This window comes from Bombus affinis, chromosome 12 (genome assembly GCF_024516045.1).
Source record: "Bombus affinis isolate iyBomAffi1 chromosome 12, iyBomAffi1.2, whole genome shotgun sequence".
Classification (NCBI taxonomy): Eukaryota; Metazoa; Arthropoda; class Insecta; order Hymenoptera; family Apidae; genus Bombus; species Bombus affinis.
In genome coordinates, this window is record NC_066355.1 from 8,189,678 (window position 1) to 8,208,231 (window position 18,554).

Here is an 18,554-nt window from a genome sequence, read left to right on the forward strand (position 1 = left end):
AACTTCGTACGTAGTTACTCCGGATGAATGACGATCTCTGAATGTCTGACGATGTCATCGATCGCGTATTTCTCTTCTCTCGTCGATCGTCAATCACGGCCAGGTATTAGGTTGCTGAATAAATTCCGCGCTACTCTAACTCAGTACAAGCAAGCTATCAATCCTATATAAATATATCATTGGAAGGGAACGATCCTTTAAGTGCAAAGATATAAAAGTCGAACATTGAGAAGAGCGACAAAGATGCCAAATAAAGGGTGTCGTTAAAATACGCCAGATACGATAATAAACTCGTAAGATGAGACTGATTTTTAACGTTACTCTTTTGTAAGGAACAAACGATCCAAGTCCTTGAAATGCCGAGCGGATCAAATGAAATCTACGGACCAACGATTTCCTTCGAAAGATCGTACTAATCGATGGAGAAATGTCGTGGAATCGAAAGGACCGATATACACGCATAGAAAACGAATGGAAAGAAGCTCGTTATATTTTCGTCAACTGAAATAGAATAAAATCGAGACATCTTCGATTATCATCTAATCATCGTCGATCGATCGATGTTCGTGTATTCCTGCAGTTATCGGAATCGTCGGGTGATCACCAAAGATCGGCATTTAATGGTAATTTCACGTAACAGCACCGAGAAAGGTCGGAGATTGCACCGGTCGGTTGTCGGTTTCCATTGGCCGATCGTTCAGCATCGGTTATGAACGCGAAAGAACAGAGCCCCGTTCTCTTACACGTTGTTTTACAGCTACGTTGTAAGTCAAAGCTCGCGACTAATGAACCATTTAGCCGTGAAGGAGCACCGCTACGATGGAAAGTCGGAGCTGGTCGATTCACGATGCTCGTGTCTTATTCAGAACGACCATAAAACCCGGCGGCTGATTTATTTGCCAACCGACCTCGCAAAAATACGTCCACGCGTCGACCGGATTTTAAATCGCATCCGTCCATACGCGCCACTATTAAAATTCATTCCGCACGGACGATACCATTAAAATTTAATAGCTGGACGGCGCACGCGCTTCTGATTCAGCCCCTTGTGTCCAACAGCCCGCTCTTTCTCTCCCCCTCGATCCCTCCCTCTCCCCCCTGCCGCTTGCATCCCGATAAATCCTCCGAGAAATATGATTCTCGATTCTCTCGTCCAAAACGAACGCATTGTGAATGTACGCGTCATTGCACCGCCATTTGACGAGGCCAATATTTCTGGACAATTCGAGAATTTATTTCACCGCCGCATTAGTAGCCTTTTTATTCTTCCAATAGGCGCTGGATCATTGTTGAGCGTCGGACGCGTTACTCTTCGACGATCCATGGAACTTGTACGAAATATTATAAATCGTGGTCTAAGAATCATCTCCAATAAACAATAAATTATATTTAATTGGCGAATCGGAAAACGAGTCGGAGCATCGAGTTTTCTTTGCAACTAAGCAACGGCGCGTACTGGCTTTTCTACGGATAAGCTTCCCCTTTTTTATGAATTTGCATTGCGCTGATGCATAAGGTTCCTTTTTCTCCTAAGAAACTTGTTCCTTGACACTTACACGGTGACACTATTCGATTATGAATTGGTTGGTTCGACGAGCTGATAATTTTGCTTTTTAACGTAGCAAAACAGCTGTTCGTAAAGTAAAGTTTGGCCCGGAATCCGTCGAAGCTGACAATCAGCTCGCGAAAATCGATGAGGCATTTTAGGCCAACCTCTCGCGAAATTCAGCTCGTCCAAGCTTCAACCGTCCTAAAGCCGAAGCACCTCTTGTCTCGTTTCGTCCGTGCAGAAATTCATTTAAGTATTCCTCGACGATATCACGAGGTTCGAGCGATGATTAAAATTTATAAGGTAGCTGCCGTTCCTTGGTAATCTGCGACGAAACGGTCGATTCACACGAGCCTCCTTTGCGATACAGCGTGATCTTAAATTAAAGTATCGAGTTTAGCGACACGCAGGGCTGCATGCAATATCTTGCCCAATGGACTGAGATTGTACGTATAATAGCTCCTTTTTTCTCAAACTTTCGTGTGTTCGTTCGACAAGACGTTCAAACATATACTATGGCTATAAAAAGTAACGTAGTTGAAGAATACAGTGGCAGTGTATGTACATTCTCGACGAATATCATGCTTATGATCCTGAACTTTGAAATCGTCCGAGCATTGCTTGATCGTTGCGGGTATTTTTGACAAGTGGCTATCTTCCTGCACGCAACTGTCTATGTAGACGTTACCATTCTATATTAACGGTAAAAGAAAGAAATAGGCTACCAAACAATGGACTTCCTTTCGATAATAAGATTCTCGGAATACAATCTGCTATGATAAGATTGGAACTTGGAAAATTTTCTACGTTTGTCGAAGCGGTCTTACGGACTACCGAATGTCCTCAAAGGAATCGTATGAAGGAAAAATTCCAAATATAAAAGCAATCGTCGAAGAAAGAAAGGAATTCCAGCAATAAAAAAGCCATAATAGATACGAAAGAATGAATTCCAATGATTAAACAAGGGGGGGGAGGAATTTCAGCGACGTCGAGGAACGGAATTCCAAGAATAAAAAAAGGGAGAAATTCCAGTAACGTGAAAACTGTCGAGGACATGGAAAGAAAAATTCTCGAAAAATTGAAGAAATTCAAGAATACGAGAAAATAATTCGGACAATGAAGGAGCAATTAAGAACACCATAGAAGAACTTCCAAAGACAGTAAAAAAAAAAACGATCGTAAAAAAACAGTGGAATGATACCAAAGGAGGAATCGCAGCAATAAAAGTACGGTACAAGTTCGCGAGAAAGAAGTTGCTGCAATGAAAAAGGAAAAATAACTCCAGAAATGGAAAGCTGCAATAAACGGTATCTAACGGAAAAAGAATGTCAGCAATTGAAACAACAAGTAACACCATAAGAAGAGAAGAATAAGGAAAGGTGGCGGACAGAGGAAAAGTGAAGTTTCTACGAGTGAAAATACAACGGATGGGTTTCAAGATGTGGAATTGAAACGCGAACTACGACCAATCGCCAGTGTATATAAAATAAGAGTCGACGTTCGCGTACAATCCAGTTCACGTCGAAGCAAGCTTCTTTGGTATTCCCTTCTTTTCCCTTTGACCGCATTATCGATTCCTCGGCGCCGTTCGACTCCACTCCGACCGATAACTTCGATAGCTTCGATTACGACCTATCGATCGCAACATCCTTCGCGAGTATCGTCGTTCTGCTCGAAAAAATATTTTCTCTTTCGCTGATACCATCGACGTTTATGGATCCGTAGATGAGAATTTAAGACTGGCATATTTCACAGAGAGCTGTGCTCGCTAAAAGATCTTTGAACAGCTTATGGAAGCCTTAGAATCGTATGGCTCAATAGTAATTCTTTTGAAACTCTGTCAACAACGAACGAATTCCGCTATAAACGATACTTGGTATTTTCAAGGATGAATCGGCTTGTCCTTGAAAGATGGTTGGAATATTTCTGACATAAATGTTTCCCACAGACTCGACGATAAATTGTACGATAAGTCGTTGTCAATCTTGTTTGTTAAAATTATTCAGTCGATGTAATGTAATATAATTATCGATTGTTAGCAAATTACATTTAAAGAAAGCAGGTATTGAAGCGAAGTACAAGGATTAAGTTAGCACTAACTCGATCATCGTGGTTTCACTTTGGAGCAGCAAAGTAACTGCAGTTGAAGCCATTCTCATTGAATCGATGGAATAACGACCAAAGGCATGAAAGTAAATGGATTTTCAATTTCTTTCGGCGAACTGCTTTCGATAATTCGCTATAGTATTTGCAGTATCGATGACGCGGAAGAATATCGAAATAAAACACGTTCATCAGCGGCTCTCGGCTCTGAACGTTGCTCGAGCGTGATCTTCGAACAATAGCGCATCGAATAATGCGACTTCCTGTTATAGCGTTCGCTTCCTTTTCATCCATACACGGAAACCGAATTTAGTTTTTCCTGTTATAAACTTCGCCGATATCTCTCGATAGAAAATCGAGGGGACAGGAAATTGATGCTATTCAAACGAGAAGTTACAAGCACGCGAATTGCGTATCACGCGGCGAATCGAATTAATATTCGTATAAATATAAATTATCTCGAAATACCAGTGGTTTTATTCGGAACAACTGTGAACCATAAATCAAAAGTTCTCGGATTAAACTCTTCTTAAGCGTAACGCTAGATGCTCGATGGAAGGCAATCGCGTTAAATCCGACTTAATTATTCGCAGATAAGGGACAGGTTGGTACCGTTAAAGTTGTTAAAGCGTTCATTAGCATGTTCATCGTTGACTTACGTTAAAACTGGAAACACTGGATCGCACGAGAGCAGATCCTGTCACAACTTTCTATCGCCACAGACCAGATACAGAATCGACGTGACGCGCAACATCCTTTCGTGACCCACGACGTGATTACAAGATCAAACTATAAACGCTTTGTTAAATCGGTTCTTCCATTCAATTAGTTTCAGAACCAAAGAATCAACGAACCTACGTGACGTACGCTCCCGCGCACGAGATAATCCCGAGTTTCAGCCCAAAAGATTGACCATCGTTCGATTCCTGTCTCGCCACTCGAAACTTACAGGAACCTCGGTCGAAACAACCGAACCGATGATGGCCCAGCCAAGGATCGTGCGTAGGGCCCTGTAATCTGATACATCCCAATTGAACAAGTGAGATCCACTGCCGGTGGGAAGAACCACCGAACAGGATTACGAAGAATATCAAATTACAAATCCTATGCTTGCTGAGTACCGGAGTACCGATCGGGATCCTCGCCTGGACTCTGCAAGTACCATCAGCGCGATAACAATTCTCGCGACTCAACACGAACGACGAACAGTCATCGCGCAATCACCAAGACACAGACATCCTTGTGACTTATGAATACAAGGAGTTATCAAGTGCACGTTGACCCGCACGCATCCGGAATACGCGCGAGCGAGTACGCTACAAGGTAGTTGGAAGAAACTGGGCGATCGCGAACCGATAAACCGCGAGAACAATTTGTTGTATGTGCTAAGCGAGAGGAACAAGAGAGAAGAGATTTTTGGTTTTTCTTCTAAGTCAGATAAGCGTATCAGTGTACGAGATGGGCTTCACAATGGACTTCAGCCAGGCCCTATCTTAACCGAATCTTATAATTAACACTTGATGATGCACGCATCCTACGACGGGTGTTAATAGTTTATTTATTAACTAATAACTGCAGGGGCGAAGGACAAAAGGAGGAAGTGATGTGGAAAGAAAACTAGAAAACGATGTTACGACAAAGACGGCCGTCAACAAACTAGAATACAAGATACATAAGATAGATGAGAAATAATTAGTAGTTAAAATTCCATTAGTTCGAGTGCAGCTACATAAATACATAATATTAATAAATGTAATACTAGCGTGTGGAAGAGATAGCATAGAATGTGTAAGTGTACAAGTAGGAATAAGGTAAGCCGGAAGTGATCCTAAGTTAACGGAAGGCAAGGATTGTCTATAAATACTTAAAGCTAGTAACTGCAGTTCAGCCTGCAATTTAAATGTTATAAATTAATACTTTAAATATTGCGAATGAATAGTCTAAATGTTATAAATTAATAGTTTAAACGTTATGAATTTGTCGCATCAATGTTAGAAATAGCATTGTATCGTATTGAGGCTTATGTCTGTTACGATCTTTGTAGAATTCCTTTAAAGAATTTTTGCGACCTATCCTAATATTCTATATTAATTTATTAATTTTCTTCGCTTAATTCCAAGCATCCTCCGTTGTTGTTCAATTATTTATTAAATATTTAAATCTGTGGATATTGAAAGCGATTCTGACCGCGTCTAATGGCTAGACTATAGATTCACTTTCCTTTTCGCTTAAAATTATTCCATAGAAAGGAGAATTTTACGTTTCTATCGTCTACAAATTTCTTATTCTACTAGAAATAAACACCGCTTAATTGTAACTTTCTGCACTCTGGGTCCAGCGTAACGCGGAATTCTCCTAACACAGAACGTATCTGCAGCGTTACATAATACCCTACAATACTGACAGTAAGATAGACGTTGTCACAACTGTCTTGCCACGATATTACGAAATACACGTCCACCTCCATTGGCTACCATTAAGCAAGGATTTCGTCACTTTCTCTGCGGTTTGAAGCCACGTTTCCGATTGTTTCTCCTAATTGTAATCGTAATACCGGCTATTATCAGCCTGATCGCCGCGTAATTATTACGCCTGATGCGCTCGGATTCGCAGAAAGAAAGTAGCCGCTGGTGAAATTACCGTGCGCTATCTCGCGCGTAGTCTCGTGCATTTTAAGTAGAAATAATAACGCTGGCTGCGAAAAGGCGGAGAAGGAGGCACGATATTAACAATATACTCATCGGCGGCACAATGAAAATCCCGGTCGAAAATACGGTAGAAAGTATCGCGAAAATCCCGCTACTTTGAATCGTATTTTTCCGACGTTCATTTTGCACGAGCTACATGTCGCCGTGGCTTTTTTCATGTTAAACACCGCTGCCTTGCATCATCGCCGATTTTGCATTGCCGCCAATGATCTCCTCGTGCAACAATTTACATAGGAATCCCGACTGCAGCGTCTTTTTTTGTCAGCTCGGCCGCTGAAGGAAGAAAAGGAGAGACGAACCGCGCGCGAGCTCGAAGGGAAAAATATTTAGCACGCGGGAAATAAACCGAGGCATCGTGCCGTAAAATTGCGTCGCCCGAGTTTCGCGAACCAACGGCTCCCCGCTTTGAACCGTAATTAAGCGTTGTTTCCTCGAACTAACTTCGCCGCACAAGGATTCTGCGCTCTTACATCGGTCGCTATTTTTTCCAGATCCAATTAATTGAACGAGCACGACGAACGTCGTTCGATTTACGTAGCTGCCACGGTCGAACAGTTTCAATTTTCCTGGCGCCCCACGTGGCTTATCTAAATTTGCGGATCTAATAGATAGGAAAAAGAACAGCACGTTTTATAGTTTTAATTATTCGATGGTTTAACGCCAACCTTACCAAGCCTGGTCAAACGACCAGCTGCAAAATTAAATAAAAATTGCACAGTCATTGTTACCTGGTTTGTTTATCTAACTTTATGTAAATTCTCATCTGACTAATGGATTTCTCAATTTTTGTTAGTATAAGAATTTACATAAAGTTAGATGAACGAAAGAAATAACAATGAATGTAGGATTTTAAATTAAGTTTTGAAACCGGTCGTTCGATCGATAAACTATGAAAGGGTTCGGCAAGCTTCGATTACAAGGATCACTTTCGCCAATTTTCCTCCATTTTCTTCGCCCTTCTTTCGTCTTCAACATGCAAACGCTTTTCAAACGAAAGAAAGTGACTCTGAAGAAGGCGACTCGAACTCGACCTCTTTCAATTTTACGCCACCTAGCATTGATTACGAAGCTTCGTACAGAATCAAATCCGCACCGACGATCGATTACGTTCACGCTCGGTATAGCGTGCTTTCGTACGCTAGTCGGCGTGTAATTTCGTAATCATTGTCATCGTTGCAACCGGTGATCCGTAAGCTCGACCACCGATCACAACCTTTTCAAGGCTTCGAGGGAGGGGCCTGGTTCTCTTGCGTATCGCGTGTACAATTATTATCGTTTCGATCAAGGTTGCCTAGCTTATGAATATTCTACCGTTCGAATCGTCAGGACGTGCATTGTACAATATCAAAATTAAAAGAAACCGGTCGCCTTTTGCGTCACTAAGAGACTAGAAACTACGAACTCGATCGAGCTGCATTTTACTCTCGTTCGCTCTTATGCATACAGTACACGCGAGTGATCGTAAATTCTAGCAACTATCAGCAATTCTCGAACAGGTTCCTGCAAACCTCTCTACGCTATCTTTTCTGCTTGTCGAGAAAATTATTAAGTCGACCGTGTTATCGACTCTTCCGGTTACCACTTGTAACAGGTTGCTGAAAAGGTCAACTACAGAAAAAGTAACTTTTCCTAAGCCGAAGGCGAAGTTTAGATTCGCTGCTACTGAAGCATAAAAACATAGGAGGAAAACACGATAAATCATATTTCGCTAATCGCATTTTAATATATCGTCGACTATTTCCACGTCGAAACTCTCTGTCTGTTTGATTTCGAGATTAGATACGTGTCACTATCTCATCATGCGATGCACATTCTCATAAATTTATTCGTCACGAGAAGATAGTTTAAACAATCGCAGATTCAAAAACACGATGTTTCTAATCCTCGTTTCTCTCCGCGTCTCGACACGTGCAGTTAATTAGGATAATTTCCGAGTAACTCGCACGTTAACGTGTTAATTGTAATTATGGGTATATCACGGGTTTAGACGTACATTAAACACCGCTATTTGATTCTAGCGTTAAATTATCGTCGATTGTTTGGATAAAATGACAGAGCTGCCGATAGCGAGAGAAATCGAACGATCGTCTGAAACACAGGTAGTTTAAAGGTTCGCGTTTCCTTACATTTTCTCGAGGAAAATCGAACGAAAGTCTAGCGTCGAGGCCTCTGTTGCCCAGTCACACCTGGATCTATCGGGTGTCCGTATCGTCCAGCAGCCATTCGCCAGGTTTCCCCTACTACGATCGTGTTTGATGTCCCACGGCAAGCCGCTCGGAGCGGTCTCTCCCGCGCCTTTCTTCGCGCTGCTGCACCGCGTGTCAGTTGGAAAGCAACCGCGGACAATAACTGACAAGCAACCGGTCAGCCAGCCAGCCGTTCTGGCTGCGAAAATCGCGTTCCTTTCCTTTCTCGCCAGCGAATCTAGCATCGTCTATGTTCCATCAAAGTGTAGCAAATATGGCGTGTTCTCTGCTCGTGATAATGTGAAGTATACAGCTGTAAGAAATGGATGAAACGCGTACCAGTGCGGCGAACAAGAGATAAGAGATAAAATAGAAATAAATAAGTTTGGTGTTTATTACTGGTGTTTTGATAGTGTTCTACGATGATCGCATAAATGATCAAGCGTGTAGATTTATAAAGAGCCAGGAATTGGTGGGAGGAAGCAGCAGGTTTTTCGATCACGCGGCCCGATGATCGATGCATCTACGTTTCCAGGTACAACGTCCGATTTCGAAAGAACGATTCGAGGTTGACGTTGCGGAATGCAGAACGAACGGGTTGGTCGGCGGGAGAGAAAGAGAGAGAAAAAAGGAGCATAACGCCTTGGTAAACGCGCGAGCTCGCGGGGAAACATATGTTATCAGGATTGCGAGAGACACGGCCGATTATCTCGCCAGGTTGACGATAACGTGCGTTTCGAATCGCGCACGATTTATCAACGTCCGCTGTCCCATTTGCGTATTTCTGCGTCCAGTTCTTTGAAACGGCCTCCACCGTTCCGTGACGCGTTGTTTCTTCGCAGGATCCCCCCTGTTTCTGACAGTCGAGTGTCCTAGAAACGTGGTAGGGAATTTCGTGGACGTTATTGCGCGCTCTCAGCATGTGACATTTAAATGTCAGCGGAGAGGCCATTTGCCGCGTACCGTGGTGAGTCGGTTTCAAGATGTTAAGCACCGTCGTACCGCTTCTTGCGCGTGTACACTTGCTTCTGTCGTTGGTCCGTCGCTTCGGCTATTTCCGAGGAAAGGGATCTCGTCGATGGTATCTTCGCCATGTCTTGTTCCTCTCGCGAGCAAACGGATTCCTGGTAATTGTTTCAGCGGGAGCAGAGTCGGTTAAACGATCCGACGACGTCTCGGACAGGACGTAGTCGTCAGGATAAGTAAGGTAGTATGCTTTCGGGCACGGTAGGTTAATTCTCCTATAGTTGCCGGACTATTTAGAGCATAAAATGGCCTGTGCGGCTTTGCCTGGCGAGAGAAGCCGCGTGCAGGACAAAGAGAAAAAAAAAGACTGCTTGAAATAATTATTGTTCCCTGATGAGAGTCCGAGGTTTTCTCGTTGGCGGCCCTCACCGTTCAAAAATGGTTAAAGAGAAAAAAAAGAAAGAGGAAAGGCAAATCGATCCGCGGTAGCAGCGGAGAAGATATATCCGCGGAAAGCAGTAGTCGTGCTCGTGCATCGGCAGAGGAAAGGATCAAAGAGACGCGCTCGCGTTCCTGTTGAAAGTCGTAAAAACGTGAGAAGATGCTTGCGAGAGGAAGGAATCCGACCGGAGTTTCGTGGCTCCGTAGCGAGCCTGTGAATTTTCATAGAAAAAGAAGCAAAGCGAGGCCGAGGGTCGCCAGTGGAAATGAGTGAAAGTGGTCGTTACTTAACTCTTGGTTCGTCTGACGAATGAAAAGCGCTCCTTCGGCACCGGTAATTAACCGAGAAAATATTCAAGGATCGCTGTGCGCGGCGCGCGTCGTCTCCTTTTTCACTCGACGGAGGCCACGCTTTTAATCTCCGCGCGGAGCTCTCTGTCTCTCGTTTAGTAATGCAAAAACACAGAGCCCCGATCCCGTGTGCCCTGAGAATAGAGAGGGAAAAAAGGAACGCTGGTGTATATACGTGGCAGTCATTGACTGTCGTTTTAAAAGTCCCGAAGAAAAATGCCGACGGAACAAGCGTCGAGACGCGGAAAAGCAATAAAGTGGACGCTTTAAAGTTCGCCGGTTGACATAAAATTCTGCACGTGAAATACGGTATTCTCTTTTAGAAGACTTTTATTGTGCATCGCGCGATGCCGGTCGCGCGTTTTTGCAATTAACGTTACCGTCGTAAAGGAGACGAACACGGTCTGTTGTCGGCTAATTACGATCGAAATCCGAGGAAAAATGATCCTTTATATACAACGGCGTTTCCATAAATTTCAATAAATTGGAACCAGCGTTGTAATTCTCGTGGAACAGATATGTTTAATAAAATTAGGTATCCGTAGGAAATGTTGTCCCATTCGAATGCAAATGTCACTGTAAATAGAAAAATAGTATCGAGTCCTTAGACCAGGGAAAAGAACAGATATAGCGAGAATGAGCGAGAAGGACTCTACTCTATCGTAATATTTCCCACTTACTTTCGCCATGTCCATTCGTTCTCCTCGTCGATAAGCTTAAATCGTTGCAAACTAGAAACACAGTAATTTGCGGGATTGGATCATTTGAATTTAGGCGAAACAGGTCTATTGCTAGTTTTCCACCGCGCACTATTTCCTCGACTTTTTAAACACACGCGTCATGGTTCATCGGGCTCGTACTTTTCCGAAACGGTGGAAACGTGTCGATCGAATGGCGGAGAAAAATCGCGCGGTTTCGACGGTATCGCGGGGAGAAACGAGTTTTGTTCGAGGTGATCGCTTTATCGCGTATCCGTCGCCGGTTATCCGCGCCACTCAGCTCGCTCACTTTCACTAGCAACGCGCGGAAAGAGAAAAGGGATCGACCTGGCCGAATCGCGTTATATAAATTAGGCATTTCTATCGTAGCGCGCGTCGCCTGTTCCGTCGTTTCCCCGAGGATACCGGCGTTCGTGTGTCACGCTTGTCTAACTAACGTTAAAAAATCCTTACTGGTTTTCGTGGCGTGAAAAATTGCTTTCCGTTTTGCGGCAGCAAATTAAGGAAACGAACGAAAAGTGACTGTTAAAAGAAAAGAAGAAAAGGAAACGCCGAAACACCGTGAAGCGACGCATTGACTCAAATAGCAATTAGACTGAATACAAATAGTAGTAATCCGAACGATCGTGGTCGAGCAGTGGCCGTCTAGTCGAAGGCTCGAGCGAAAGTCACTGACCGATATTCTTTTTATCGGCTGATACGTGTATATTGTACGGCGAGTTACGTCTGTGTGCACCGGTGCATGCGTGTTTGCGTTACCTTTTTTCTTTCCTGCCATTAGAACGTTTCCTGACGCAGGAAATGTAGCTTGAACGTAGAAAACCCACGTACGAAACGTGTCCTATCGAATGGAGGAGCTTTCGACGTTCCGCTGCTAATATTCGCCAACATTAACTACCACGCCAGACGATACAATCGATGCATAAAAACGCGCGTTGCTGTTGCTATTGCTCGCTTCACGAGTTTAACGATGCACGTTTATGGAAACGACGGCCGTGCGTCGATAATCGTGCAAACACATTCCACGATGGAATCGCAACTACCGCCGTGGACAATTATTTCCTACGTGCGTTTTATTACGCCTATTGCTTTTAGTACGCCTGACGATTTATTACTTGTTTTTTTTTTTCCATCGATGGTTTCTCGCGGCTTCATTTTTATTCGACGTGAAAACGTGAAATAGGATAAGCTAAGGTTTTTCGACTCAGAAGAAAATGGACTTCTGAGAAGCCTAACCGATTAACTCCGCGTTGTATCGATTTTTTAATATCATTACGTACATTCTCTGGGAAATTCTAAGCAGATGAAGAATTTGAATTTTATATTATTTATATCATCGCGTCCCTCCACTCTTCACTCTATACAGTTGATCAATGTGCCTTTTGAGTGGTTCGTATTTGATACAAACCAACGAGGCAACATCCTCAACCCACAGATTCCAAAAATTATGCAACTTTGGAAATATATATACAGCATATACGAGTACGTATGTATGGGGATTTCTTCCTTGTTAGTAATTTACCCTCTAACTTGCTAAATTCGGTTACGAACAATTTTTACCCGATGTTCGTTTGAAGATAGGCAAAGTTCGAAATTGAGTTTTACGCTATTGCAGTTTAGATGACGCGGATAAACCTACCTCGCTGTACGGGGTCCGAATAACATGTACGAGCGAGCACGAGATGATTCGTTGCGAGGAAATAAGAAGAAAATACAATGTTTTCATACAACGGTTTGTTTTCGAGAAGATGGAGTTTTTTCAGATTTATCAAACATATCCGAACTTGGTTAATTTCGGACGGTCGACAAAAGGTTGTTCTACATGTGAAAATAGGTGAAAAACATAGAATAACATTTTTCCATCAGATGCTTCGTTCCCGAGAGAAACAAATGTGAAAAATCATCGTACGCGTATACCAGATCAATTCTTAATCGAACATATTCGAAGTGTATTTTTTGGAAATCGAAGCTTCAAGCGGAGAAATCATATTCGACGTTGTTTACTCATTTTCGGATGTAAAATAATCTGACAAAAATGATTTGCTCATATCCGATCGGTAATTAGCCAAGTTCAAGTACAAGCTTGACGAGTTTGGAAACTCGATTTTCTCAAAAACAGAAGCGTGTCACGCGAAGAAATTGTACTCGATATCTCTTCCCTATTTTTTCGTAAGAAGTCGCCTGATGCACGTTTCTGCGCGTTATTCAACCGGATCCTGTGTTTGAAAAGAACTGGGAAAAAAATATACCCGGTGGTCGATAACGAAGCATTTTACGTTATTTCGCAAAACGCGAGGCAGAGAAAGCGGCGCTTTCCTCGTTCAATTTCCCTCGGTTACGCGTCGATTCGACCGGTTGTTAGGCCATTTCGAGATGCGGCAGGTGCCGGTAGGCCGAAGAAACGTTAATTCTAATCGTAGCAGCGCTTCGCGAGACGGCACGCTCGGTGGTACCGTTATGCCAGCTGCCGTTCAAAAGTTACACAAGAAGTTATTGTACGTCGTAATGGGAGCTTCCGTGTGTGTACGCTACACCGTGGGCAGATGCATTCCACGCTGTTCTACGAGCGCTAGCCAAAACGAAAAATTTCCGGCATTCGCCGCGCGTATTCCCCCAGTAAAATGCCTGGGATCCCCATCTGTGAGCTGTAAAATGCAGCCGCGCATCACGAACGCGTGCTCGCCGTAATGAAAGTCGCTAATTTTTCCTGCGATTTTCCCCGCTTCATCCCCGCTCCTTGTGTATATACCGAACGTGCATATACTCTATGTAGAAACGTGAACGACACCGTTTCAAAGAATGCCCGAGTTTCGCCCGAGACTCGATTCCGTCTAGCGTTCCTTCTCTCCGCTTAGAAAGGCGTCCGTCTATTCAGCCAGCTCGACGTGTACGTACATTACAGCTCATAAGTATTCGAACATTTTGATCGATCCGTAAGTAAGAACAGTTGGAAATTTGTCCAAAGCGTAGCAATTAACAACAAGGATTCTAATTACAAGTAGTAATTACTACGTTTCTCGTAGAGCCACCGGATATATCAATCTAAAGTATCTGCCGTATTAAAGAAATAGCAACGATATATTTTAGTATTTACCTATCACACGTACTATCGTGCGAATGTAATGTAATCTATGATATTGTATGTCTACGTAAATCCTTTGAAAATATCTGGTAAATGTAGAATGTTCCGCAAGAAACGCTTGGTACGTGAATCTCGCTTAATTAATGTTAATCCGCGTTACCGGTATTAAGTACTCAAGAGTATTAGAAAAAGGCGTGTTTAATTCTGCAGGCGAATGCCAAAATAGTTTCGAAGAGGAATTCATTACACAAAATGTGAGAATGAAGATTACTCTTCTGTAACACTGTCGTGCTTTTCATCTTTGGTCTTCAATTCAAGTACACCTTGTCGAAAAGAAGCAAGTGTCCGGATACTTTTGAGCGACAGTGTACACGAACTTACCTGTTCAAGAGATACGTGGCCGTGTACGTGGAAGAACGATTAAGAGGATTAAGCGGTAGCCAGGTTTTCGCGGACGAACGACGCGGAAAAAGCTACTAGACAGCGCAACTGGAATTTTTCTGCTTCTGCCTTCTTCTTCTCCTTTTCTTCCCTTCTTTCTTTTTTTCTTTCTTGTAGCTGCACGCTTCGTCCAATCGCAAAAAGCACCGCTTTCTCGTTCGGGCAGAGGCGCACGATAACGGTACGTGTAATTCGAGCGATTTTCCATTGTACGGCGAAATGTGTCGCTCGGTGTTTCCTTCAAGTCGCTTAAGAAGTGGAGCGATTTTCAACTGAAATCGGGAATTCCTTTTCACGGAACCGAGCAGCCCATATACTTTTCGTAGTTGCCAGGCGGTGGATTTCTCGGAAAGCTTGGTCGATAGCCGCGACCGGTGCTTTGACAGCTGACAGTCAAAGAAAGGGAAGTAACTCGTGATCGAAGAGAAAAGGATTTCGATATTTCAAAGAACGATGCACGTGATTCTTTGGAAGCGAAGACTCGCCTCGAGGAAAAACTTGCCGGTTTAATGGAAGAGTGACGCCTGTCAAAAATCGTCGATTTCGAAATATCTGTAAAAATAAATTAGTTAGAGAATACCACAGTTCGTAGATATTAGCAACTCGACTGACGAGTTAATGACGGGTTAATAATTTTCCACGTCGAACCTGACAGTTTTACTTTTCCTAGTTGTCTCGTTCTTTCAGTAAATCAACGATACGAGAAACTGTTTTCAGGAAGAACAGCTTCTTCGCACACCGATAGATCTCCAAAGTAGCCACAAATTCACGTGACGCCCTTAGGGAACGCTAGAAAGCGCGTCTGACCATAAACGATCGACTCTACTTAACCGTGAAACGCGCTCACCGGATCGCTTGACGCGATGAATTTTTTGGTGTCTTTGTATCGTTTTACGCTTTTCAAGGGGGACACGTTTTTGCTTTTCTATGAAGCGTATCTCGTATACGGGAGATTCCTTTCCCGATTTGACGGTTCGTCATAAAAAGGCAACGCTTAGCAGGGGTACGGCTGATCCCACGGCACCTCGCGTACCCTAATAAAGCCACGCTTTCGTATCCGCCTACGCGTCATGATTAACAATTAATGGTCGTCTATCGAATACCAAACCCGAGCAGGAAAGCGCGTGCATCACCTGAACGCACGTGCAACCAGCCGAGCCCCAATTATTCCGAGTAACGGACGACCTAGGAACGTGCGACATGCGATAGGCACGTGCGTTTTAAAAAGAACTCGTGACTTTGATTATGCTTCCACGTTTTTCCAAATATATATAGGTAGATAGATAGATAGATAGATAGATAGATAGATAGATAGATAGATAGAATCGTCGTTAAGAATTCTCTTTGCACCACTTGATAAATCTTTACACTTTCCTGCTACCTCGTGAGAAACTGTCTTCTTTAGTTAGAATATAGTATCCATAGTGGATGTAAAAAATATTGTACAAAAATAGAATGCATGTAATATGATGAAAGTTCAATGCCTGTAACATGCCACGACTGTAATCGAATATCATCGGAAATTAATCTTATAACTATAAAGAATAATCGAAAGGTAGCTTATGTTTTACTTGGTCATAAAGCTTTTGACGGCTTTATTGCTTGCCCTGAGATTATTGATAAATTTAACCCTAATGTTCCTGCAAAACTCCTTCGTCACTCTGAGCCTATTGCGAGTCGGATGCCATCATACTTTATATACTTTAGCTGCTTTAACCGTTCGATGCTACACGCCAATAGTTTTGCCTCGTCAGTCGATCTTTTTCCTATTCTTCTTACTTGGACAAACGTCTACGATAAACGTCATCGCTTTAATTTAGTTCCCTATTATTCTTCACTGACTGCCTGTTATATCGCTTCGTAGCAGCGATGAGCTTTCCTCGTAATTAAAGATAAAAAGATATAGAAAATCTTCGAAGTGGCATACTTTTGTCGTGACCTTTTCACAAACGAAAATCTCCATTTAAATCCTCTTCTTCTCCTCTGTATTCGTAACTGCGTGAATTTATAGAAAAATCCACAGTCCATAACATTTACATACTAATCAATTCAGTTCGAGTATGTTAAATTTCGTATCATTTAGTAGCATCTATTTGCACACGAGCAGAAAAATTTAACAATATAAAATTGAAACGTAGGATCTGATAAAATCTGATATTATACAGCGAGTCCATGTGACTGAATACTATTTTATTCTTCGTACGACGCAATTGCAGTTTCATTCTACTGGTAAATTGGCTCGGTTAGAGCGAGTTCTCGGTAAGTTTCGCCGCATGATTAATTCAAAGCAAATGGCACGATTATCCCCACTCGAGAGTGCGTAACGCATCCTTTCTTTGTGCCTCTGTGCACTCCCACGTTTTCACTGTTCACGACAGGGACAAAAGCCTCTAGGAGGTTTTCGCGTTTGACGGCCGAAAATGAGAGTTCTGTCGCTCATAGCCTTTTCGAAGTTGCGAACAATGCGAAAGTAATTAGATGCCGGGTTATCGAACCCGCCATCTGTCCCTTCCAAGGAGGCAGTTTAACGAGAAGTTCAAAGTCATTTCCTGGCAAGGATTCCGCGTCCTGGGCTACGTGAATTCATTTAAACTTTCAATTTATCGGTTTGTGCTTCGGCACGGAATTGTTTGTTGCCTGGTTTGTATTACGGAACGTTCGTTAAAGCGTTTAGCAGAGAACTTTCGACCGAAGGAAGCTGATTCGGGCCCTTGTTCCTCGCTACGAATGCCTTTCGCGCTCTATGAGTAACGCCAAGATGAAAGATGCTTCGAATACTTTGCGCAATTTACGCGCCACATTGCGTAACTTTACAGACGCCGGGCAATTAGATACGTTGAAGCACCTGCGTCGCGTTCTGCACCGTGTCTGAAATACGATCGCTCCTTTTCTACTGCGAAACGCGTTTAAATTGATCGACAGTAGGTAATTACGTAAAAACCGATCTGGAGAAAAAAAAAGTCTCTAGGAACCGTAACAAATGATGCGATTGGCCGCGATTGTAAAACTGAAAAAAGAAGGCGCAACGACCGCAAACGCTTCTTTTCTCTTCGATCCCGGAGATTATCTTCGGGCCCGAGTTAATCACTTGTTCGGCTCGGTGATTTAGAGCCGTGGCAAGCGTCGATAGTGCAGCGAACTCGATCTTCTACGCACGCTTCCGCCGGAAGCTGCCACCCTGAAAATTATTCGAGCATGGCCGATCGGTTGCGTGATCACGAATGACGTGACGCGTCTATTCTCTCGTCTCGATCGATGAGCCTCAATCGAACAATCTCTGCTTCGTTCCTTCCTCTCTCCGCATGGCCAATGCAATTTAGGTTAATTCTCGAACGTTGCGAGCCTGCTTGCTGCGTTTCCACTCTCGTGATTAATCATCCCATCTTTCTTTCGTCTTTCTTTTTTCCTTCCTTTATTTTTTTTCCTCGATACCTCTTTCTTATTACAATAAAAATTTTCCCTGTCAACCAGACGCATAGATAGCGCCACGATATTTCATCGATCTTTTCTCCTTTTTGTGCGTCACCTTTTTGGCTCCTTTACGATCTTCAGGATCATTACTCGGACAATCTACGAAGCAGATCGGCAGTAGACGACGTTGATAGATCGAGAACGCCGTCGACTCATTATGCTGAATATTCATCAAGGCGAAACCTCTTTGCTCGGTGAATTTAAATCGAGTCGGCCAATAGGGTGGTGAGCGGGAGGTAAAGGATCGAGAAACCAATTCGTGACTTACTCGTGAAATGATTCGTGGCAGATCGGCAATACCGATCTTGACCCGTTCGATGAAAGATCCTCGCCATTTTTAGGCGACCGCTCTCTCTTTTTTCCTGGCCGTGTTCACCGGTCTCTCGGCGATCGATATTCCGTTCATGTGCCAGTGCAAACAGAAATCCAATCTGATCGTACTCTGCGCCGAATCTTTGCCCCTACCTGACCCAGATTATTATCTCCATGGGTGTTCCTATTTTTATTCGGTTGGCCGTGTTGCGTTTGGCACTGAAC

General features: G+C 43.2%; 1 protein-coding gene across 7 annotated transcripts in view; it reads left to right on the forward strand.

Annotated features, from left to right (window-relative positions):
- Positions 1-18,554, forward strand: part of LOC126922537 (serine/threonine-protein kinase 25) — a 112,779-nt gene that overhangs the window by 61,811 nt on the left and 32,414 nt on the right. For 2 of the 7 annotated variants that reach the window (XM_050735210.1, XM_050735212.1), the window contains exon 1: positions 8,672-9,081. The exons of 4 other annotated variants lie outside the window; for them this stretch is intronic. Coding sequence is in view for 1 of the 3 variants with exons in the window: in XM_050735217.1 (XP_050591174.1) it covers positions 9,064-9,081 (18 nt within the window). In the remaining 2 variants the exon portion in view is untranslated. Of the gene's footprint in view, positions 1-8,671; positions 9,082-18,554 lie in introns of those variants that run through there. One more of the 7 variants, XM_050735217.1, reaches the window with a different exon arrangement.